The sequence below is a fragment of the Stegostoma tigrinum genome, chromosome 20, assembly GCF_030684315.1.
Source record: "Stegostoma tigrinum isolate sSteTig4 chromosome 20, sSteTig4.hap1, whole genome shotgun sequence".
In the NCBI taxonomy this organism is placed as follows: Eukaryota; Metazoa; Chordata; class Chondrichthyes; order Orectolobiformes; family Stegostomatidae; genus Stegostoma; species Stegostoma tigrinum.
In genome coordinates, this window is record NC_081373.1 from 40,771,611 (window position 1) to 40,796,619 (window position 25,009).

General features: G+C 42.6%; 2 protein-coding genes across 3 annotated transcripts in view; one reads left to right on the forward strand and one right to left on the reverse strand.

Annotated features, from left to right (window-relative positions):
• Positions 1 to 16,199, reverse strand: part of dntt (deoxynucleotidyltransferase, terminal) — a 308,352-nt gene extending 292,153 nt beyond the window's left edge. Inside the window, exon 1 of the mRNA XM_059653117.1 lies at positions 16,086 to 16,199. The gene's annotated coding sequence lies outside the window, so the exon portion shown is untranslated. The remainder of the gene's footprint in view (positions 1 to 16,085) is intronic.
• blnk (B cell linker) overlaps positions 1 to 25,009 on the forward strand; it is a 205,153-nt gene that overhangs the window by 19,989 nt on the left and 160,155 nt on the right. For both annotated transcript variants that reach the window (XM_048551118.2, XM_048551119.2), the window contains exon 3: positions 23,117 to 23,163. In XM_048551118.2, the coding sequence (XP_048407075.1) occupies positions 23,117 to 23,163 (47 nt within the window). The remainder of the gene's footprint in view (positions 1 to 23,116; positions 23,164 to 25,009) is intronic.

The following is a 25,009-nucleotide window of genomic DNA, read 5'->3' on the forward strand; positions in this document are numbered from 1 at the left end:
TGTTTGGGTTATAGTGGACAGTAGAGCATGTGTAATGGGCAGACAATATAAAAGATGGATTAAAATAGATGAGGTGTGTAACCCATGCATGATTAATGGACATTGCGCATAATGCGAAGGATATATAACAGGTGAGGTGTATAATGAGCTGGATGAATAATGGTTGGATTGTACATTGGTAGATTTTTAAAATGATGGTCCGTGTAAAGGTAGTATATCTAATGGGCAAGTTGTTTTTCTCGGCAGAGTTTATAATGGGTAGGTTGTATAATGGGCTGTGCATGTACTGCATAACTGAGCAAGGTGACTATTAGGCAGGCTTTAGAATGATCTGTAATGAATTAATGACAAACAGATGGGCTGCGTAAAGAGCAGGGTGAATAGCAGCTGTATGATAAACATGGTGTAGAATGGCTGAGGTGTATGTTGTGTGGTATTCACTGATGAGATGAGTAATTGTCAGAGACCCTGTTGAGATAAGTCCCTAGTTTTGAAATAACTAACATAGACTAATTCTGCAGGCACACAAGTTTACAGGCTTGATGTTCCAACTTGCTGAGGAACATGTTAGTTCATTGTCCACCAAACCTGCTGCTGTAATAAATATTAAATTCTTGTCTGATTAGGGAGGGTGAAAGCTAGTGAGTGCCAACTCAAAAAAAAAAAATGTTTAACTGTGGGTCTCGTTTTAATGCTCATCTGAATGGGAAGAGAAGCATAGAATGAGGTGGTGTTGAGGATGCAAGTGCGTGCAGTGTGAAGTTAGGATGGAATTTGAGAAGCTCGGGATTGTACAAAGGTTACTGAGTGGAAGGGAAATGTTACCACTGGCTGATGTGAAGGGAACAAGGAAGAGGTAAGTTTGTTCAGAATGGTACTGAGTGGTATTCTAATATGCGATGCCAAGAATCCTAACTGACCATGTGAGATGCCATCACTATGTCAGCTCCTCTCCCAAATGCATGAGCTAGACTTGAAAAATGATACAACTCCCACCAACCTTTATTTCAACTGTGCTACGATACAGGTGCTCACACTTCAGCCACAATTCTTCCACAGACACTTCCGAGGAGGTTTCTGGGAATTTTGCGGTTTGCATATTACTTACTTCCACTATTGTGGAAACAAAAGAGGCCGTAAGAGAGTGAAACCTCACTCTATGAGCTGTAGTACACCATCTGTTTGAGAAGGCCCCTGGCCAACTCACTGAGATTGTTTCTTCGAGGATACAGTAAATGTGCCCAATACTGACCAAGAATTACAATTGAAGTCATTTAATTCAAATGTTGCCGTATATCAACGATATAATGATATAAATATCCAGAAGCAGCTTGTTAACCCAATTCTGGGATACTCATGTTCTTAATTCCAACATGCGTTTATATTATTGAAATTAGCTGGAGCAACTGCAATGCTTCGTCTTTTTTGTGAATGAATTGGTTTCATCTTTACGTTTTAAGTTTTTCAGTTGTAAAGATATGCTTCTAGCAATAATAAGCAGAATTTATTGCTTTGCATTTTTTTATTTTAAAAAAAAATTGGATTGCTGTTACTTTTGGAGAAGACTTCCTGTTCTGTGAAACATGTTCTTTTTGAACACCACTTCCTCATTGAGAAAAGCAGTATCACTACCTATCGCAAGTTCTTGATTAGCTTTGCAAATTGTTTTCTAGCCTGTTAAAGCTGCTGCAATTCGTATAATTGTGATAACTTTCCTTCTCAAGTTGTCCTGTGCATTGTTGGTGACTGAATTACCAAGCACCTCTGTCACTTTAACAAGTTAGAATTACCTATCCAACCAAAGACAGACTGTTTTCATAACTTTTTTTTAAAAACAATCACCCTTGTAACAGTCTTGAATTTCATGCAGGAAAATAGCGGTAATATTAAATTTAAATGCATTATGCCCAGATTTTCTTTTAAATATGAGAATTACATGATACCATTTATCCCGTTATATGCTTTGCATGTTTATGTGCTATGGATTCTAATCATCTATTAATCTTTTGTCAGAATTCCAAAATTGAAAGAGTGATCCATATTTGCTACCTGTCTAATAATTAATATCACAAATTACATTCCTGCTTCTAACTAGAGTGTTTGATTCCTGAAGATAATCACCTTCTTCAAATTTACACATTCTCATTTTGTCTGTTTGCAGTGTGCCACTGCACTTCAAGCTACACCAGCAGTTCTTGTTGTAATGCTGCAACATGGATACTGTGTACTTAGGGACATACAGCCTGGTTCAGTTTGTACACTGGGTGTATCTCCAGCCTCGTTGCTCACTGTCATAGCCCTCACTCACTCTGAGCCTACCTGGATGCCTTGCATTGTCGACTTTTTGGCATTTTGTTTTGCACCGTGCCTCTCAGCCTAGCCAGGCTCTCAGTGCCGGTGTATTGTTGTGCCATTTAGCACAGACACGCAGCTAGGAGGCTCATTAGTGGTTGTCAACAGTCCTCAGTCAAATCAAGGGAGATAGCCTTCTCTCAGTGGACCCTGACACAGTAAGTAAAGGGAAGCCTCTGATACGAGTCCAGACTTGGACACATTGAGTTAGCTACCTGGTACAGTCAGAGTCAGGATCATCCCCTCGAGGAGAATGAGGTACCAAATACCAGTAACCCTCCACCTGTCTTGAGTGGTTCTGCCCTGTTATGGGCAGTTTTCCTGATGAAATGAGGGAGAGGTTGCTATGTACAGACATAAAAGCGGATGGCATAACTGTTACAAAGATAGAAATTGTGGAAAAGTTCAGGTCTGGCAGCATGTGTGGAGACAAGTCAAAGTTAACATTTTTGGGTCGAGTAACCTGTCCTCAGAACTGATGGGAAGTTCTGAGGAAGGGTCACTCAACCCAAAAACGTTAACCTCGACTGGCCTCCATAGATGCTGCCAGACCTGTTGAGCCGTTCCAGCAATTTCTATTTTTGTCTCTGATTTATAGAATCCGCAGTCCTATCGGCACAGCTGTTGCTGTTGCTAGCGGGGAGGTGACCCGAGGGAGTGATAAGGCAGCACAAACGGCATGCAGGGTTAATGGTGTGACGGGTTAGGAAGGGTGACAGTGTGAGAGGGGAAATGGCGCTGGAAGTTGTGTGATTGGTAGAGCCTGAGTCTCGGTGGGATACGGATGCAGTAGCAGAGAAAGAATCTGTGTGAGGAATCGGAGATAAGATGGTGGCACTTACACTGGACAATGCACATGGTTTTCGAACTTCTTCCTACGTTGCTTTGCATTCCTGGAGGTGGCTGAGACTGCAGAGACCTGGATGGCAAACTCAAGCCATGGTGGCATGGTATGGTACCGTGATTTCCTCTGCTGGCCCCGCCCTTGTACCACTCCTCTAGCAGGGACCTTGCCTGCAAAGTGGCGGGGTACCAATTTTCCTTTTCCTGCCATATCTGGGACAAATGATAGTGTTTTTCTTAGTGTACAACAGCCTTTTAAAGAGGGCACTGACACCAGGTATGTGAGTCAATTTTGCGATATCCTGTCAGTGGAAAGTTATTCCAAGTACAGCTTGTGGTAGAATGGGGCTGAAGTCAGGTGAGAACGGCAACATAGGAGGGGTGTAGTGAGTTAATGAGGTAAGTTTGGTAAGATGCTGTGAGAAAATTCACCAACTCTTGCAGAGAGAAGCCCTCCATGGAACACAGAAACTGGTATTTAACCGAAAATTAAGATGCAGCCCAGTGAAACTTTGGGAGTGAAATATTTTGTGTAAGTCCCTACCCACAGATCCTTTGGGAAATACTTCAGTTATCTTGGAAAATGAATATCTTCCATGAAAACGCCATATTTCTAAAGAAAAGCTGACTTCACATTTAATATAGCTAAAACTTCAACAGCATTCAGTTTTATTACTACAACATCCAATTTCATAACAATAGACAATAGGTGCTGGAGTAGGCCATTCGGCCCTTCGAGCCAGCACCTCCATTCATTATGATCGTGGCTGATCATCCACAATCAGTATCCTGTTCCTGCCTTATCCCCAAAACCCTTGATTCCACTATCTCTAAGAGCTCTATTCATCTCTTTCTTGAAATCATCCAGAGAGTTGGCCTCCACTGCCTTCTGAGGCAGAGCATTCCATATATCCACCACTCTCTGGGTGAAGACGTTTTTCCTCAACTGTGTTCTAAATGGCCTACCCCTTATTTTTAAACTGTGTCCTCTGGTCCTGGACTCACCCATCAGCGGAAACATGCTTCCCGCCTCCACAGTGTTTAATCCCTTAATAATCTTATACATCTCAATCAGATCCCCTCTCATCCTTCTAAACTCAAGAGTATACAAGCCCAGTCGCTCCAATCTTTCAATATATGATAGTCCCGCCATTCTGGGAATTGACCAAGATTCAATAAAAGCAATCAACAAAGAATACAAAAGAGCAAAATGAGTAGTACAAAGATGTAAAAAGCCTAATAATTGTCAAAAAAATTTAAGTCCTTAACAGCAATCAAACAACATGACAAAATTTGTTAATGCCAATTTTTGCATACAAATACTTAACCTTTCCAGTTAATTTGATAGATGTGCAAATTGGCAGATATGGAAAACAAATTTCCTAAGATTTAGAACAACTTTAGCATTAGATGCTAGTCAAATGCAGAACAAGTTAAAACTTCTACCAATTCTCTACTACACAGGAAAAGCATCGGATCATGTGCCATATATAAACTGGATCAGTGGGAAATAAATTACATTTGACTGCCATCTAACCAATTTAGATCAGTATTTCACTTCAAGAACAGAGAATACACTGGTGAGCTCATGCTTCAGTAGCAGACATCAACATCTAGGAGAAATTGTAGAGGGTACACAGGTCATGATTGAAACTATCTGAACCATGCTGCTATGTGAGCTTGCAAAAAGCTCATTGTTGACAGAATTGTTGATATATCAGATAAAACAATCATTACAGTTCTTCACTCAAAAGATAATCTAACTTTTTGGACTCGATTTAGATTACTCTTCAAGAAGTTTTATGCAATAAAAACTCAATTTAATGCAGATTATTCTTCAGAGTGTGTTGACTACTCATCTGGACAAGGCACCGAAACTGACAACACCAATGCAAAGTCTTTTTAAAAAAAAATCTAATGTCCTAGCATCCTGTCATTCTTGTGGTTCCCAAATCCCACTCAAGCCACGACAAAAGCGTCCAGTCTTGTACCAACAACGTAGTCTTCGTAGCATAAAGGTCACTTCTCAGAGATGTGTGTCAATCTAATGAACAAACCAAGCAACAAATCAAATCATTCAGAACCTACTATGTACATTCAGGCTTTGAAACAAAGTCTTGAAGAACACAAACAATACTGCAAGGGAACAAGGTTCTTTTCAAGAAGATCAGCTACCTAGGGACGACAAACTGTATTACTCTTGCACAGGAGAAATTAAACAGTCACCTGTGTAGATTTGAAAGAAATAATCTACATAAATGGCCATCCAACCAGATTTAGGTATATACTGGAACCAGTGCCATGGTTGGTAGATGTGAAGAGTTTGCCACCTGGTTGAAAGCTGTGTGAAGCTAGAGGCACTAGGAATCCCATGCGTTGTGCTCACATTCAGAGATCTCACAATGAGGAGACAGCGTGGAAATAACATAACTTCACTATTTAGAAAGAGGTATGTTTTTCCCTTTAGTGTCCTTCACAGAGAGCTCAAACACTTTGCAAGAAGTGTCTTTCCGCACCGGTTTCTCAAATTGTTTGCTGATCCAGGACAGCTGGAAGCTCTGAACAAAATCATTTTGAAAGCTGACACCAAATCAGTAGCGCTCTCTACGCCTGAGAAAATCCCTCAATTGAAGGATATGGTCAGGGTAAAAATATGCCTCTGGTGATGGAACTCCAGAATGGTGTTCGGGTAATGTGAGAGTCTTCAAGCCCAGTGGTTCCATGTGAATTGAGTGGATCTCACATAGCCCAATAAAACAGTTGCTGGAGAAACTCCTCCTGTGGCAACAGTTGACAGAGGTTTGGCTAGGCTTGCCGCTAGTAGAACATTTATGAGGCTAAGTGCCAGTAATGGATTTTGGAAGGTCCTTCTTGACAAGATATTGCAAATCTTTACAGTATTTATTATCCCTTTCAGTCTGCTGTTTCAACAAGCTAGCTTTTTTGGTATTGCTTCTGCATGGAGTTTTTCTGATGCACTATAGATTAGGTGGTGTCATCTGCTACATGCATGGTAGTCTGATACATACTGAAATCCCCACCTCCATGATGGGACATTAGATGATGTCCTGAAACGTTTTCAAGCAGCAGGCATTATGCCGAATGACGGATGAATGTTATTAGAGATTTCATTTGTTTCTTATGTCACATTGTCAGCAAGGATGAAGTAACAACTAGCCCCCCCCCCCCCCCCCCCCCTCCTCAGGCAAACTAAGGCACATAAAGACTGCCTGAACCCAAATTTAGTGCGCAGTCTGCAATGGTTTCCCTGTCTGGCGAATCAATTTGCTTTTTTTTTAAAACATCACTTCTGCGATAGAGCCATTGAGAAATTTCTTAAAGAAATGACAAGCATGGTATTAAAATGTGAGGCTGGATGAACACAGCAGGCCCAGCAGCACAAAAGCTGACGTTTCGGGCCTAGACCCTTCATCAGAGAGGGGGATGGGGTGAGGGTTCTGGAATAAATAGGGAGAGAGGGGGAGGCGGACCGAAGATGGAGAGAAAAAAAAGATAGGTGGAGAGGAGAGTATAGGTAGGGAGGGGATGGGTCAGTCCAGGGAAGACAGACAGGTCAAGGAGGTGGGATGAGGTTAGTAGGTAGGAGATGGAGGTGTGGCTTGGGGTGGGAGGAAGGGATGGGTGAGAGGAAGAACAGGTTAGGGAGGCAGAGACAGGTCGGACTGGTTTTGGGATGCAGTGGGTGGAGGGGAAGAGCTGGGCTGGTTGTGTGGTGCAGTGGGGGGAGGGGACGAACTGGGCTGGTTTTGGGATGCGGTGGGGGAAGGGGAGATTTTGAAGCTGGTGAAGTCCACATTGATACCATTGGGCTGCAGGGTTCCCAAGCGGAATATGAGTTGCTGTTCCTGCAACCTTCGGGTGGCATCATTGTGGCACTGCAGGAGGCCCATGATGGACATGTCATCTAAGGAATGGGAGGGGGAGTTGAAATGGTTTGCGACTGGTAGGTGCAGTTGTTTATTGCGAACTGAGCGGAGGTGTTCTGCAAAGCGGTCCCCAAGCCTCCACTTGGTTTCCCAAATATAGAGGAAGCCACACCAGGTACAAATGGATGCAGTATACCACATTGGCAGATGTGCAGGTGAACCTCTGCTTAATATGGAAAGTCATCTTGGGGCCTGGGATAGGGGTGAGGGAGGAGGTGTGGGGGCAAGTGTAGCGTTTCCTGCGGTTGCAGGGGAAGGTGCCGGGTGTGGTGGGTTGGAGGGCAGTGTGGAGCGAACAAGGGAGTCACGGAGAGAATGGTCTCTCCGGAAAGCAGACAAGGGTGGGGATGGAAAAATGTCTTGGGTGGTGGGGTCGGATTGTAGATGGCGGAAGTTTCGGAGGATGCGTTGTATCCAGATGTTGGTGGGGTGGTGTGTGAGAATGAGGGGGATCCTCTTTGGGCGGTTGTGGTGGGGGGCAGGGTGTGAGGGATGTGTTGCGGGAAATGCGGGAGACGCGGTCAAGCATGGTATTGCAATGTACAGCAACAGTCAGCAATTCAGAAGATTTAAGGACTTGCTGATATCCACCAATGTCTTAGCCCATTACAATCGATCAGTGCTGGAGATTGCTCAGCTACCAATATTTGAGTGGTTCTTGAAAACCCATAAATTACACTACAAGGGTGTTATTCGTTATAGAAACCCAGAATGCCATAATCAAAAATTAGGATTTAGTAGTTTCATGGCCCTGTGAAAAGATTTTATGATTAAATTCTGGACATCAGAGTCATGATTGAGACGAATCGCATACCTTCAGCCTCCTTACTGGATGAAAAAGAGAGAACAAAAGTACCTTCTTATATACAACACTCTCGCTTCAGAGATTCTCATTTGTGTCTCAGTATGTCCAAGACAAGTATCAGGTATCAGCAGATATTCTTGGTGAGTTTTGAGAAGATTTGTAGCTCAGGTTGAGGTTCTGGATGTGAGTTTGCTCGCTGAGCTGGAAGGTTAGTTTTCAGACGTTTCGTCACCATTCTAGGTAACATCATCAGTGAGCCCTCCAACGAAGCGCTGGTGTTATGTCCCCCTTTCTATTTATCTGTTTAGGTTTCCAAGCCTAAACAGATAAATAGAAAGCGGGACATAACACCAGCGCTTCGTCGGAGGCTCACTGATGATGTTACCTAGAATGGTGATGAAACGTCGAAAAACTAACCTTCCAGCTCAGCGAGCAAACTCACATCCAGCAGATATTTTCCAAATGAGGTTTGCTGTACTCACATATGACAATGATCCTTTTGGTTTTGAAGGGTACTCCTTTTATGCGTAGCCAACCACACTTTTTGTACCAACCTCAAAAAAAAAACTTTAGCCCATTAGGGAGGAACAGAAGAAGGACCCTGAGTGCATTATTGTGTACATGTATTGCACACAGACAGTCTGGAGCTTTTTCCATGACATGAACTCTGATTGCAAATACCAGCAGCACCTCAATATCATTGAAGGTTTACTGGTTTTCAGTGATCAGCTGGTAATTCCACTTTCACTGCGAACAATATTCTTCAGGTTTTCAACAAGGACATTTAAGCATAAATATGTGCGGAGCAAGGATTCAAAGAACTAAATTGCATTGAGATAACAAGGTGTAGAGCTGGATGAACACAGCAGGGCAAGCGGCATCAGAGGAACAGGAAAGCTGACATTTCAGGCCTAGACCCTTCTTCAGAAATGGGGGAGGGGAAGAGGGTTCTGAAATAAATAGGGAGAGAGGGGGAGGTGGATAGAGGAGAAGATAGGTGGAGAGGAGACAGACTGGGCAAGGAGGCAGGGCTGGAGCCAGTAAAGGTGAGTGTAGGTGGGGAGGTAGGGAGGAGATGGGTCAGTCCAGGGAGGACGGACAGGTCAAGGGGGTGGGATGAGGTTAGTAGGTAGGAGATGGGGGTGGGGCTTGAGGTGGGAGGAGGGGATAGGTGGGAGGAAGGACAGGTTAGGGAGGCGGGGATGAGCTGGGCTGGTTTTGGGATGCAGTAGTGGGAGGGGAGATTTTGAAGCTTGTGAAGTCCACATTGATACCATTGGGCTGCAGGTTTACCAATATGAGATGCTGTTCCTGCAACCTTCGGGTAGCATCATTGTGGCACTGCAGGAGGCCCAGGTCGGACATGTCGTCTGTGGAACAGGAGGAGGAGTTGGAATGGTTTGTGACTGGGAGGTGCAGTTGTTCATTGCGAACCGAGCGTAGGTGTTGTGCAAAGCGGTCCCCAAGCCTCCGCTTGGTTTCCCCGATGTAGGGGAGGCCACGACAGGAACAACGGATGCAGTATATCACATTAGTAGATGTGCAGATGAACATCTGCTTGATGTGGAAAGCCGTCTTGGGGCCTGGGATGGGGTGAGGGGGAAGGTGTAGGGACAGGTGTAGCACTTCCTGCGGTTGCAGGGAAAAGTGCCCAGGGTGGTGGGGCTGGAGGGGACTGTGGAGCAGACAAAGGAGTTGCAGAGACAGTGGTTCCTCTGGAAAGCAGATAAGGGTGGGGTGGGAAAAATGTCTTTGGTTGTGGGGTCAGATTGCAGATGGCGCAAGTGTCGGAGGATGATGTGTTGGATCCAGAGGTTGGTGGAGTGGCACATGAAGACGAGTGGGATTCTGTTTTGGTTGTTATTGTGGGGAGGGGGTGTGAGGGATGAGTTGCAGGAAATGCAGGAGACATGGTTGAGGGCATTCTCGACAACTGAGGCAGGGAGGTTGCGATCCTTGAGAAACGAGGACATCTGAGATGTACGGGATTGGAATGTCTCATCCTGAGAACAGATGCAATAGAGGCGAAGGAATTGGGAATAGCGGATGGAATTTTTACAGGAAGGTAGGTGGGAGAAGTTGTATTCTAGACAGCTGTGGGAGTCGGTGGGCTTGAAATGGATATCGGTTTCTAGTTGGTTGCCAGAGATGGAGACAGAGAGGTCCAGGAAGGAGAGTGAGGTTTTAGAGATGGTCCAGGTGAACTTGAGGTTGGGGTGGAAGGTGTTGGTGAAGTGGATGAACTGTTCGAGCTCCTCGTGGGAGCATGAGGTGGCGCTGATACAGTCATCAATGTACCGGAGGAAGAGGTGGGGTTTGGGGCCTGTGTAGGTGCGGAAGAGGGACTGTTCCACGTAACCTACAAAGAGGCAGGCATAGCTGGGGCCCATGCGGGTGCCCATTGAATTAGTTTTGTTATCATGGACTTGAATGACCATAATGAAAGGTTTAGTGTTGCTGCATTACAGTGCCATCTTAATACAGCTACTCAAGATCAACTTCTTAGGAAAACAAAAGAGAAAAGTGAGGGAATAAATAGTCCAGCATTATAGGTCATTGGAATAAATTAGAAAAATAAAGGAGTAAAAAGTTCAGAACATCAGTTATTCTGATCCAGTCCATGCTGGCACCCCGCCTCAAGGGAACATCTACTGCCTCTCTGCTGCCTGCGCCAGGCCCACCAGCATAGGTGTTGCCCCACTTTTGGTGCCAACTCTTTTCCAGTGGACCCATTTTACTGTCGCCACTGAACCCACATGCGCCCTGCAACCGAGAGTCCCTGTCTCTGGTATCAGGCCAGGCTGCCGCTGGGCCACGAGTCCTGCTTCGACCGCAGGCATCCTCTTGCCAGCACTGCCATCTCGAAGAGTCTGCTACTGCCGCCCTCCCTGGTCAGTGGAGGACCTTGGCTAGCCCCTAACACTGGGAGGACAACCTCACTGCTGCGGATGGTGGGAGACCGCATTCGCTGTCACTGCTGCCACCACCTCTGAGCAGCAGGAGGAGCCACATCCGTCACTCCACCTGCGGCTCACTCTCACTGCCTGCACCGGTGCTGCTGATCTCCACAGGGGAATAAAGACCAAAGAAAAGGGAAATAAATTGAAAGAAAAGAGCAGAAGCAAAGTAAAACAAAGAAAGAAAGCAGATGGGAGCGGGTGGGCAAAGGGCAGTTTTAGTGACCAGGAATCTTTAAATTGTCAGAGGACCTTGTCACAAATTGTAAAACGTGCTGTACGAGGAAATGGTCACCCTTCTGATCCTGCAGAAGTGCCTGACAAACTCTGGGGCTTTTTGGGTGTCGACCTTTTCATGTATGAAAGCCATTCTTACCCCATCATGCTTAATTATTATTCAAGATGGTTTGAGGTTAAACTGACATCACTGGCAATGAGATAACAAGGTGTAGAGCTGGATGAACACAGCAGGCCAAGGAGCATCAGAGGAGCAGGAAGGCTGACGTTTCGGGCGTAGACCCTTCTTCAGAAATGGTAGTGAAGCTTTTTGAGAGATGTGGCTGTTTCCAACCACAGTTTACTCCTGAGATTCTTGCAGCATTTGCAAAGATACTGGATTTACAACATGTTCACAATTCATGAAGAGGGCAAAATATCAAAAGGAAAATACAGATTTTTCTGATTGCTCTGTTCATGAACTGCACTACTCTGCCTTCCTGAGGACTGACCCTATCAGAGTTGCTTACGGATGCAGATTTAAAAACTCAACTTTCTCCATTGCCAATCCAAAGATGTGCAGGTTGGTGGATTGGTCAGGGTAAATTTGTCCCCTGATGTCCAAGGATGCACAGGTACGGTGGGTTAACCACGGAAAATGCGGGGTTATAGGTGGGGTGTTGAGTTTGGGTGGAATGCGCTTTGGACGATTGGTGCAGACTCAATGGGTCGAATGGCCTTTTCCTGCACTATAAAAATTCTATGGTTCTAATTATCTTCATTCTGAGGGAAAATACTAGGAACATGTAGACTTTTTCCAGATATATAATAAACATTACTGCATCAAACTATTGCTGATGCTGGCACGTGGGCAACTAGCTTAGAAAAGGACCTTTGATAGAAAGGGTACACACTTGGGGACAAACTGCATTGACAGTATCAATTGTACGTTTAACATACAAGCAAGAGTCTTATTCATTTCAACTGTCATGAATATATCTGTTTCATTGTTCCAGTGTATTCAGTCACTGCCCTTAGTGTGGGAATCGCCTGCTTAAGTGGAACAAAATCTAACCCCTCCAGTGGAACGTCACAGAGTGCCAGTATCTCTGCCCGTCCCTGGGTTCGTGCTACCCTCTAGATTAATAAAATCTGTGACCTAATGGATGCTAGCAGAGAGAAGGCAAATTCACTGACTGTGTTTTTACATGTCCCTATACCTGTTCATAGACTTTTCTTGCCCACCTATCGGTACAGATGAATTAAAATTTGGAAAAGATGAAATGTACAGTAGATGTTGTAAAATAAGGTTTTCTTTCCAATTAGCCAGATGTTTAAATGTTTAATTGTGAAAATGATTGAAATGGCTGTTGGATATTTTATTGCCCGTTTATAAATTAAACCAAACATTTTTGGATGGAGGCAAGAATCAGGAGGCATGCCTGTTCATAAAGTTATAAACCTGGCCCAGATGGGAAGTAGAACTTATTGGCATTTACTGGAGGTGAGCTGTTAATTTGGTCAAGCTCAGCTTTGTTGATTTATTAGTGGCGGAGGGGTAGGTGAGGGCAGGGGCAGGGACAGAGACAGGCTACCAGAAATGCAATCCACACACTCATAGAATCATACCCTCCCTAAAGTGTGGAAGCAAGCCATTCAGCCCATCGAGGCCACGCTAACCCTCTGAAAAGCACCTTCCACCCAGACCTAACCTGCACCCTAACCCCGCATTTACCATTGCCAATTCACCTGAACTGCACATCCCTGGGCACTCTGGACGATTTAGCATGGCCAATCCACCGAACCTGCACATGTTTGAGCTGTGGGTGGAAGCTCGAGCACCCAGAGCAAATCCACACAGACATGGGGGGAATGTGCAAATTCCACACAAATGGTCACCTGAGGCTGGAATCAAACCTGGGTCCCCAGTGCTGTGAGGCTGCAGTGCTAACCACTGAGCCGCTGTGTCACCCTTAATTGGTTTTGGCAGTGTTTACTGTGGTTGCAGCTTGGACTGGAACATCTAAGTTTGAAAAGCTGGAAGAACAAAGACTTTTTATATTTCAGATGATAGGTAGAGACCTCTATCCCAGGTTAGAGCAGAAATTTGAGAAATTTCTCTTTTCTAGTGATGCCCCCCCACGTTACAGAGTTCTTCGCTTTAACCTAAAATTCAGTCTTTCCCATTCAAAACTCAGCTGATCTTGTTCTTCCTACCTTGAGTTTGTCTGAATGTGACAGCTCCTGAAGGTTGTCCACCTCAATGAAAACTTGGAAAGAATAAAGCTGAGATCCTAATAAGCTCCTTACATGTCTATTGCCTGCTCATTGATACACATGCGTTCACTTGCCCACCAACTCCCCACCTTCACAAAACATTCCACTTTCGCAAATGGAAGTTGGAGGCTTTGTACATGATGTCAGTGCCAGTTTTGTGTTCACTGTACTCCATTCAGACTCACTCCTGATGATAAAAATCCAAGACCCACTGTTTGGAGAATTAGTTCAGTAATGTTTTGGCACTTTTGGCATTCCCCGACAGTACAGTAGGATATGCAGCAATCAATTTATGAATGGAAACATTTACAAACAGCAATGTGATAAAGGCCAGATCCTTTTAATGTTTTTGTTTTTTCATATGAAATGCAAAGTTAATATTAGGAGCAAACTATCGATGCTAACAAGCTGTTAAGTTTCCAGCCCAAGTCGTACAAACTTTGGCAATTGAGCCACAGGTGACACCATGTCCCAAATCTTAACATGGACAGCTCTACAGAAAATTAATACAAGTCATTGTTCAAGGATGGATGAACACAGAGACAAAGGAATCCCCAGTATTTCTGTTTCCAAGGTTCATTTTGAACAAAATGCAGAATTCTAAACTTAGGTTGTCAACCTTTCACAATGTCATGAAATGTCAAGAATCTCAAAAACTGTAAGCCACAGTCCAGGATGTTGGAAACAACACGACTTGCCAACCCTTTTGTTTGGAAGGAACCATTGAACATGTGAAAACTTATCTGGTAATGCTGCTACATTTTCAGTATGTTTTTAAAAATCAGCAAAAGTTGTCCGCCGGTACTTTCACCAGAGAGTAATGGAATCAACAGGTCAGAAAGCCAGAACACACACGAGCTACAAGTCAGCAAAGATAATTAACTGTAACGCTTTGAAAATAAAAGAATCCTAACAGAAGGAAGAACGCACCCAATCTGTTCAAGTTTCAGGCTTCACCTGAAAACCAATCACCCAGAATTTTGACGACCAGCAATTTTATTACCTGCTGGGAATCCTTTGGTTTACAAGCATTGCACTTCAACATGTAAGTATCAAAAGTACCCGCTGAATTGCAGGCCTGCCACAGGAGAGATCAGAGACTGCAAATCAAAGACTGAGTTAATCATAGATATTTTCTAATCAACCTGGCCTCCTGTCTCTGAAGTATGGACACTATCACTGCATACTAGAACCTTATTGATACAATTATAAACAAAACTGGTACTTTGCATTCACGTGTATTGAATCTTTGTAATTGTATGTGATTTTTCAATTGAAGTGCATGAGAACAGTTAACCTGCTTTATTTTAAAACAATGGCATGGTGCTGAAATTCTTCCATAGACATAAAAATTTCAAGGGTTAAGAAAACACATATTTCCTTCATACACAACTTCAGTAAGGAAATATGTATATTCTGTCCATAGCAATGTTTTTGTGTATATAGAACTACATGTTGACATAAAGTCTTAGGTGGTGTATCAAAAGTTTCATCAAATGAATTACAATTTTATACCTCTGACTTTTATGTGGGATTTTTTTTCAGTGAACTTCCCCATCAGTGCATTGGAATTGTACAATAGTACCAGAAAGCCAATTACCTTACATGGTGCTGGTGGTTAAAGAGAGGGAAATTTATGGAAGAGGCATTAACCCCATTTTGAGTTTAAAAGTTTTAACTGTAGAAATATAAAATCAATGACCAGTATAAAGTACTTCTTTCTGATTTTAGGGAGAAGGCTTTGTAATTGAGAAGGTGAGGCTGCTGAGTTCTGTGAATTTAAATACCTTTTGGAGACCCACTTATTCTGTTTCTCCCTCTTACAATAACAGGATGCCTCCTGATGTGCAGTTATAACATGTAGATACCCCTATTGTATTGTGCCTTTTAAATATCTCTGTGCTAATATTTGTAAAAGCATTCATTATTTGGGGCCGTATCCCCATCTGCTTTACCATCCCCATTCCCTTGTCTACATTTCTAGCAATGTTATTCTGACCAGTTTACTTTTGAGGACCTTTCTACTCACCCTTGTTCACAATCCCTGCAGGCCGAGCTCCCTCACTAATTCACTCTGTAATTCTCAGGTGCCCATCAGTTGGCACGATGCTTGTTTTTTTTCTTGCAATGCTCTGTACCAAATTTCTCTTTTAATTTTACCTGAATTTAGTTCTGCTATTTAATTAAGTTTGTGATATATTCGGTTTGTTTGGCTGAACCAACCCAAAGAGAAACCTAAATGCCTTAGAGAAGCATTTGATTGCATGAGGTTGTCACAAACTGGAACTCCTCCTCCCACTGGGAGCCGAAAGACCTGAGCTACCTAATGCTTCCTCTCAACAATTTGAAAGAAATTTATCGTGGTTGGGTGGCAGGTGTTTTCCATCAAACAACTTCAAGTCTGATCACTACTTAGATTACTTCCAGTAACTGGGGAATGTCACAGCATCACTTGTCAAGAAAGGTTTACAGAGAATGGAAAACTACTCGTGGCGACTTTTACAAAGTTGGCGGGTGTCCTTCCGCTGGTCAGAATTCTGGAAGCCAAAACCATGACTGTCTCTCACTAAGCAGGCAACCTGCTGTCCTAGGCGCAGTCCTTTGATCTCACACAAACTAATCCAGGTCAAGGAATCCCCCATTTATCCCAGACCCCAATTCGCAAAACAAAAGCTGCAGTCTACTTACAGCAGTTTACCACTGATGTAGGCCGACTCTTTCTCATCTTGCCTGGAGCTGGAATAACTAAAACCCAGTTAGGATGTGGCCCTTAAATGAATTCTAATTCACCACATAAGGGCTTCAATTGATCAAGCTTAGGCCTTCCTGCTCAGAAGGTAATTCCTGTGGTGGGTGTGTGTTGGCTGTCAACCAGCCCAATATCTTTCCATCTCACCAGAGTGGATTATTTGTATCCTCACTTTGATCATTTCTCAGCTGTCACATAAGGAGAATTGCTGCCACCCTGTGGGTGCAAAGTGAATAATTCTGAAACTTTACGTTCAGAAATGGACCAGCATTAACTTCACCAGGGACAATCACATTTCCAAACTGCTGCTGTCTGTGCCCAAAGATCCGATGGGTCATTCTGATTAAGCTTTGCGTGTACTCTTCAGTGACCTACTGGCTCAAATCTTTTCTGCCAACGTTTTGGGTATTTCCGTTATCTACAATCTCTGATCATAACGTCACTAAAAACAGATGGGGTATTAGGTCAGTTCTTGTTTGTGAATGTGGCAGTTACGAGCCTGTAGCTGCACATGCCCGTCTCTGTCTTTATGCTTAGGAAAGTGCCAAACAACATTTTGAGGAAAGAAGGGAGAGAAGCATGCTGTACAACAGTCCCTTTCCCTCTGCATTGTTATGCCAAAATAGAAAGCAAGGAATTTAAGCACTTAAGGTGTCTGACACTCAATGCTTTCAACATTCAGCCAACTATTACCCTTGTTACCACTGTTATGTTTCAATAAGTGCTCAAAATTGCCATGGTAATAACAAACTACCAGTATTTTTAGCATGAAGAAGCTCCCAACATTGCTATTCCCCACCTATGGCTTATGTTATAAAAATTTAGCATAGCTGTAGCTACACAGCATTTTTTGTCATATAAAATGTAGGCCAAAAGATCACTAGATGAAGGAGAAGACCTAGGCCATTCAGTACATCAGGGCTGTCTTGCCATTCAGTGAAATCACGGATGATCTGTAATCCTCTGATTCCACTTTGCTGCCTTCTCCCATGATAGGCTACATGGACTTCAATAAGGGCTTTGAAAAGATCTCAACAGTCTGGTTACACTGCTAAGAGTCCATGGGGATTGATGCAATTTGGCAAATTGGATCCAGAATTGGCTTAGTGGCAGGATGAAAAGAGGGAGATGGTCAAAGCGTCTTTTGTGACTGGTATCTGTGCCTAGTGGCATACCACCTGATTCCACATTGGGTCCTTTCCTGATTGTAGTGTATGTTCATGGTCTTGACATGAATGTAGGAGGTATGAGCAGTAAGTTTGCAGATGACACAAAAATTGTTGGTGTGGTGAATATTGAGGATGAATGTTTCAGACTGCAGTACAATATACATGGGATGGACAGAGGGGCAGAACAATGGGATGGTCGGATGAGCTAAACAGTGGCAAATGGAATTGAATCCTGAAAAGTGTGAAGTGATGCATTTTGGAAGGACCTACAAAGCAAGGGAGTACATGTTGAATGGCAGGACCTAGGAAGTGCTGAGAATTGCAGGGACCTTTGGTGTGTAATTCCACAGGCCCTTAAAGGTAACAGGACAGGATAGATACGGTGGTTAAGAAGGTACCGGGGATACTTTATTAGGCAAGACTCTGAATAAAACATGGAGGTTGTGATGGAGCTGGCAATAACATTAGTTAGGCCACAGCTGAAGTATTACATGCAGTTACAGTCACTCACTGTAGGAAGGATGTGATTGTGCCAGAGAGGGCTCAGAGGCAGTTTACCAGGATGTCGCCTGGACTGGACCAATTCAGCCTTGAAGAGAAACTACATAGCCTGGGGCTTGTTTTTCTTACAGCAGATGAGACATAAATGGTCATTAAATGGAACAGATGGAATATATAGGGAAAATATTTTCCCCTCAGTCAAGGGTTAGTAACCACGAAATGCATTTTGTAAAGTAAGGAGAAGGAGGTTTAGAGTGCATTTGAGGAAACTACCCACTTAAAAAGTGGTGGGTAGAGGCAGGAACCCTCGAGACATTTGAGAAATATTTATACAAACACAAACACTGTAGCACATGAAGCTCCAGACATAGTGCTGGAAAATTGGATTAAAATAGAGCGATGCTTAATGACTAGCGTCGACGTGATAAGCAAAGAGCCTTTTTCCATAGTGTAGAAGCTCTCTGACTCTTGCTGCCTTTAAAAATTTGTTAATCTCATCCTTTAAAGCAAAACATAATGACACAGCCTCTGCAGCTCTCTGTGTGGTAAAGAGTTCCATAGGTTGACTACCCTCTGAGAGAAGACATTCCAATCGGTACACTGTCTCAGAGGCCAATAGGCAGTCATGTTTATGTTGAGCTCTGAGTTACTGACTACTGGCAGCTTCTGGGTGAAGTAGTTCATTGCCACCATTCTTCCTTCCTGCTCTTTTTAAACAAAATAAATTGGGTTAACCAGCCCCTAATGGGACTCTGTAACAAAAATGCAAATTAATGCTTAATGGAAACTTATATAATGAAATGGAAATTTAATAAAACAAAATGTTATCCAAGGTGATGATGCACCCAACCAGTCTTCCTTTCCATACTTTGTCGAAGATCCTGTTTAGTAGTAGAGGATAGACCACCAATGAGCCTTTATAAGAACAGGCACTTACCATGCGTAACAAAAGGCAATAAAATGTGAGGCTGGATGAACACAGCAGGCCAAGCAGCATCTCAGGAGCACAAAAGCTGACGTTTCGGGCCTAGACCCTTCATCAGAGAGGTCTCTGATGAAGGGTCTAGGCCCGAAACGTCAGCTTTTGTGCTCCTGAGATGCTGCTTGGCCTGCTGTGTTCATCCAGCCTCACATTTTATTATCTTGGAATCTCCAGCATCTGCAGTTCCCATTATCTCTGTAACAAAAGGCAGTTAATTGTGTGATGATATAGTTACTAATTAGGCATAATTGTTTAATATTGTCAGGAGCAAGAAATGCCATGTCTGTCTCCACTGGGACCTTCAGCTAGACTGCCTAATTCTCCACCCAAAGACTGTGAATATTATCAGATGGATTGGAGCTTAATGCAAACTCAACATTAACTCTTTCAGAGCCATTACCTTGTACATCAGTAGACTTTGATTGAGACAGGTAGGCTATCGCTGTGAGTTTGGTAGACAGTGACTGAGAGTGGTTGACTTTCACTGAACAGGGCAGGTTGTCATAGAATGCAATCCATGTTGACAGTCAAACCAGCTCTCGCTATTTTTTTCTCTTCTGAGTTGCTAATGAGTAAATTGGAATTGAGATTTTGTGTTTTGACAAGAAGGTACTGAACACATGATCGTGTGCCTCTGAGACCATGCAGTGGTTTCCGCTTTCTCCTGCCCAGTGTAAGGCTGCAACCAGGGTGGTGAATTTTACTGTGCTGGTGTTGAACGGTGGCTCGGGTTGGAAGGCCAAACTCTGGGCCATGACATTTGTGACATTTGGGAGGTAGGCATTGAATTGCACAGTTAAGATAGGAATCCACTGACACAAGCCTCAACTTTGCATAGACTGATCAGAACTGAAGAAGTTGGATGAGGTCCCCTGCTGTAACACTCACATCTGACACCGTCCAGAAGGTTTATTTGAAATCACAAGCTTTCGGAGCGTAGCCCCTTCATCAGCCTCACTATTTCATAAAATTTTAAATTGTGCAAAAGTTTACAATTTATAACATGAGCAGAAAGTACTTCAACTGCTGCAAGCAGAATAGTACAGTTTATGATGTTCTAAATGTAAACTGATATCAAAGCTTGTGTTGTTGCTAGAAATAGTAAGCCAGGAAAATTTATTGGGCATTAATGTCTCAGATTGACTTAATTTAAAGACAGATCTTCCAGCAATGTGTGGCTACTACCACATTATGTACCAGCATGGAGTAATTTAAGACAATAAAGCTATTAGCATGACATTATTAAACAAGAGAGTAGCATGGAAATTCACTGTGACATTGCATTACTGTCTGCTTTTGTTTCAGATTTAGCAAAGTCTTTCAAAGAAAGAGACTTCTAGAGGGTAACTTTTTGACTTTGTGGAATTGTGCAGGTCACTTGAAAATGAATTGGCAGCCATTTACATCTCTGTGAAACAGATTAGTTATCGCATGATTTTAACAATCATTCATTGTCAAAATTAGCCTCTAGTATGGGATGAATATTTACCAAAAGTTTCCGTTCCATTATGAGAACAGCAGAACCGTGGGGAAGAGGACGTGGTCGTACTTTGCAGTATACGGTGACATATCCTAAAGGTGGTGCTGTCACATGCCAATATTCTACAAGGAACTAAATTAGATATTTGATAACGCCAGTATCAGCGTCTTTTAAAAATCTATTCACAACCATAATGCCCTAATTAGAGGATCTGTTAATTGTTTCAGAAACCTGTCAAAAAGTTGGTATATTTGAACTAGAAGAAAGGTGGTTCTTTCCAACAATGAGCAACAAAATAAAATTAGGCTTAATGTGATATCATTTGGCTAGAAATAATTTGAAATCAAATAGGAACACATTTTCTAGAATACTTTATCATTTTATTCTGTTTCTCTTTCAATTGTTGCCAACCTGTTTACCGCACTTTACTACCTCTCTATAAATAGTATGAAGCAGGAAATAAAAGGCCTACAAGTCACATTAAATCAAATGGTTACTGTTCATTGAGATATGGGTTGATCACAGCACAGAATATTTGTGGTGATAATCTAATCATAAAGTTTCGCTTTTGAAACAATTCCGTCTCCCTCATTTTTCTCTACTTCTTAAATCATTGTCCCCCTGAAGTAATTTTGAATACAGGATTTTCCCTTCTAAAAGGTGGTCACAAACATGTTGGGAAAGGCAAATAATCAGGCAGATTGGCACCAAAGAGATGCCCACTTCCTTTCTATGAACTCAGAAACTTTGTGGGTGTGATGGTGAATGGATGAACTTCCCAATCAAGGGCCTTAGCAGCTAGTTAACAACCACTTAAGGTCCTCTACCTGCTACCAGCCCAAATAAATGTGTTTCCGTCAGGCAAGAACATTGGTAGCTTTGCCGTCAGGGTTTGCCTGCATGCCTGCTAGGCTGGGTGCAGAGGCCTTGATCTCTCTGAATCTAGGGAACACTGATAAGGATGCCAAAAGCCACTCACCAACCTTGCTCCCTTGATGCACCATACCCCGACCCCACAGAACGTCACTTTACCTTCCTCCTCCCAGTCTTCACTGCTCTGTGCAGCAAGCAGCCTGGGCTTCCAGAGGCCAACTTCAGCTGCAAGGGACATTTTACCGTTATAGGAAGTGATTGGCCAAGAAACTCTGAGTTATCACTTGATCTGGTGGTCTTTCTCGTAAGCCGTGATGGTGATGGGTGTCTGTCTCGTTGTGGAGTTCAGACTCACAGTTTACCTTTGTAAATATAAAATTCTGGTCTGTGCTTCACCAGTTTCTGGCCCCTCTAATTCTGAATGCAATGTTCACATTGTAAAATATCACAGCTACAAGTGACTACTCTCTTTGCATGGGTGTAGGGAAGATAGTGACATGTGACTACAGGGAGATCAGAGTAACAAGGAGTATTCTCTGAAATATACTCACATCTAATTGGCATTTTCACTTTTCATTTTGTCTGTTTGGAAAGTGATTCTTTGAGATATTATGGAAACGAACATTTGGCTACAAAGTGTAACGCACATGCATCAAGTTATTGCAACATAATGTGAACCTCAATGTGTTATTAAAATACTGTATTAATTGCATCTTTAAAGGAGTAAAGCTTCTCACGATGTTTCCCAAAAATATGATCAGGCAGGATTTGACACTGAAGAAATATAAGGAGACATGACCAAAAATGTTGGCAAGAACAGCTTTGTTTTAACCAGTATCTTAACAGAGACAGCAGTCAGACATCAAAAATTGTGTTTGGAAATATTATCACAGATTTGAAAGGGGCCGCTGTCATTCATGTTTTTCGGTGTAAGATGCACCAGACTTTTCATACCCCTCGACTAGACTTTTCTCCAGTTACTAATCCAACTCGCTCCAAATTTGTTCATATAGTCAGCAAACATGTGCCTTGTTTGGAAGTCTGTTCATACATACACCATTCTTGAATTTAATCAAAATTCTTCTTTCTTTTGCTTTTCCTTTTTCAAGTTTGAGATTATTTACTATTCTGGCGAAAAATGGGGCATTAACATGCCTGATCCTCCAACATCTGTTTATGTACTTTTCAGCAATGGTCAGGAATATGGTCCCTAATATTTTACTGCCCCACTCCCTCTATTCCTCCACACACTGGGACAACTTGGCACAGTTCAGACTGGCAACAACAATACTTCAAACCTTTGGATGGCTTTCTTCTTTAACATGTAAATGATTGCATTCCTTATTATGGCTTTGAGAAATACACAGAGAAACTGAACTATCAACAGAGCTACCAAAATAATTAATTATCCTTAAAACGATAAAACCTTTAACGCACCTACATCTTAATAATCAAGCTACTGGTAGGAAAGTAACAAATAACACGGCACGGTGGCTCAGTGGTTCGCACTGCTGCCTCACAGCACCAGGGACCTGGGTTCAATTCTATCCTCAGGCAACTGTCTGTGTGGAGTTTGCACATTCTCCCCATGTCTAGGTGAGTTTTCTCCGGGTGGTCCCGTTGCCTCCCACAATCCAAAGATGTGCAGGCTAGGTGGATTGGCCATGCTAAATTGCCCACAGTGTTCAAGGATGTGTAGACTAGGGGGATGGCTCTGGGTGGGATGCTCTGAGTTGATGTGGACTTGTTGGGCCGAACGGCCTGTTTCCACACTCTAGGGATTCTATGAAATTTAACATGCTTCTTTTTTACCGGTAATAAACTTACTGATCTTGTATGCAATGTGATGTTATTAAATATTTTTGATCTTACTAAGAATGTAAATTGCTACATTATAAGAAATATTTCACAAAGCAACTATGTACAACAACTACAAATAAATGCCTTTTCTCTTTTTTTCTCCAGGATTCATTAGATCTTCTCCAGAACCGATTCAATGTGATAAACTATCCGTGAGTGGAATTTTGCTCTATGTTAATCCTTCATTGTTGCTCACTGTAGTTTATTCTGTAGCTAGTGGTAAGTGCTCTGTGTCCTGTGAAGATTGGAAGATTGATGGTGCTTTTTAATGGCATATGATGCAACAGCAAACAGCTTGTGTTTTCTGTAATCAGCTGTCAAGCTGGGAGTCTATCACTTTGTAAAAGCACAGCAGACAGGAAGAGCTAAAGAGGAATGAACTGAAATATCATGTGCAGAACAAGTTTTTAAAAGATTTTTGAAGGAGTGATGTGAGTGCAGATACTTCTGAAAAAGGTGCCAATCATTAGGGTTATGTTGAACGAATAAAAATTGCTGGTGAATATATTGCTATTTCAAGCTGATGGCATTTTGTGGAACTGGCTAGTGTTAGCATTGCTGACAAAACACAACATGAACTGGAACCCTGGTATATAGAAAATTGTGCATCCATGTCTTCCCTTCCTGATATATTTGTAGCTAGACTCCAAATGGAGCAGCATAAGTGGATGGCAATAGAAAGTGTTATGGATGGGAACAAGTTGTGGAATAACATCTCCTTATTTTCACAGCACTTGATTGTTCACAACAAGCTTTAAGGAGTATTTAAATCTTTTGAGTGCTATGATCTTAAAGAATACATGAAAACAGACTTTCTGATAAGTTGAAATCAAAAGAAGGAATAAACTTCCATTTAGGAAACATCCAAAGTGTGAAAATACTCATTCCTCAAAACCTAGGTGCATTCACACAAGGAAAGATGAATTCTAGAGATGATGCCAGCGCACAAATCATAAACAGTGTGACAATAAATAAATATCTTTTAATCCATTCTTAAAGATGAACATGTTGCATGTCTGAAGGGCTTTTCTCTCTCGTGATTCTTTGAACATAGCTAGAAGATCAAAGTTTTGGGATTGCCGTTCAAAATTGTGGAGGTGCTGCTGTCTGGGTTGAAGTGAAAGAACTCTACAGACACCAGTACCCTGTCAACAAGTATTCCTCTATTTACGCTACACTGGTCTGGCTTCCTCAGGGCAAGCTCTGAGTGAACAGAACGTCTTGACACTTCTGTTCTAATCTGTCAGCCAGGGCTCCCTGATTGGGGCTGTTAACCTGGTCCAATCACGAAACTTGTATTCTTGAGGTCTGCCTGGCTGACCTTGTTATAATCACTACAGTCTCTTGTGCTCATTTCTGAGTTGGCTGCCTGTTACTTTTCATCCTGAAGATTTGTTGATTGATGCCTGTGACCCAAGTCCCTGGATTTACCTGCTGTGCCCTATCTTTGAATAATAAGATTTATTTTGTCAGTACTGTGATATAATCAGTACTTCCTTCATCCACACAAATGGCCCAGTTTTAGCAACTATGTACCACACAGTAGAGAATGAATTGTGGCAGTTCATATGTTTTGGCGATAAAATATTTTCTCCATTCCACTCCCTGTTAAGTTTCAAGTTTAGAGCCAATAAGCCCGGAATCACCATTACTTTTCAGGTTCTCTAACTTTCCAGACAATGGGAATTAAATTCTATAACCAATCTTGCCTCCTGAATACCGTTTCGGGGAAGATCCTCTACATGGACATTTACATTTCATTGACTTTCTAGAGGCATGAGTTAGCAGCTGTCTGAACAGAAATTAGAAGAAAGTCATGTGACCATTGGACTGGAAGTTAATTTATATAAATGTGAGGTGTTGCATTTTGGTAAGGCAAGTCAGGGCAGGACTTAAGACAGTTAATGGTAGGACCTTCAGGTGTGTTGCTGAACAGAGACCTAGGGGTGCAAGTCCCATGAAAGTGGAGCCATAGGTAGACAGAATGGTGAAGAAGGC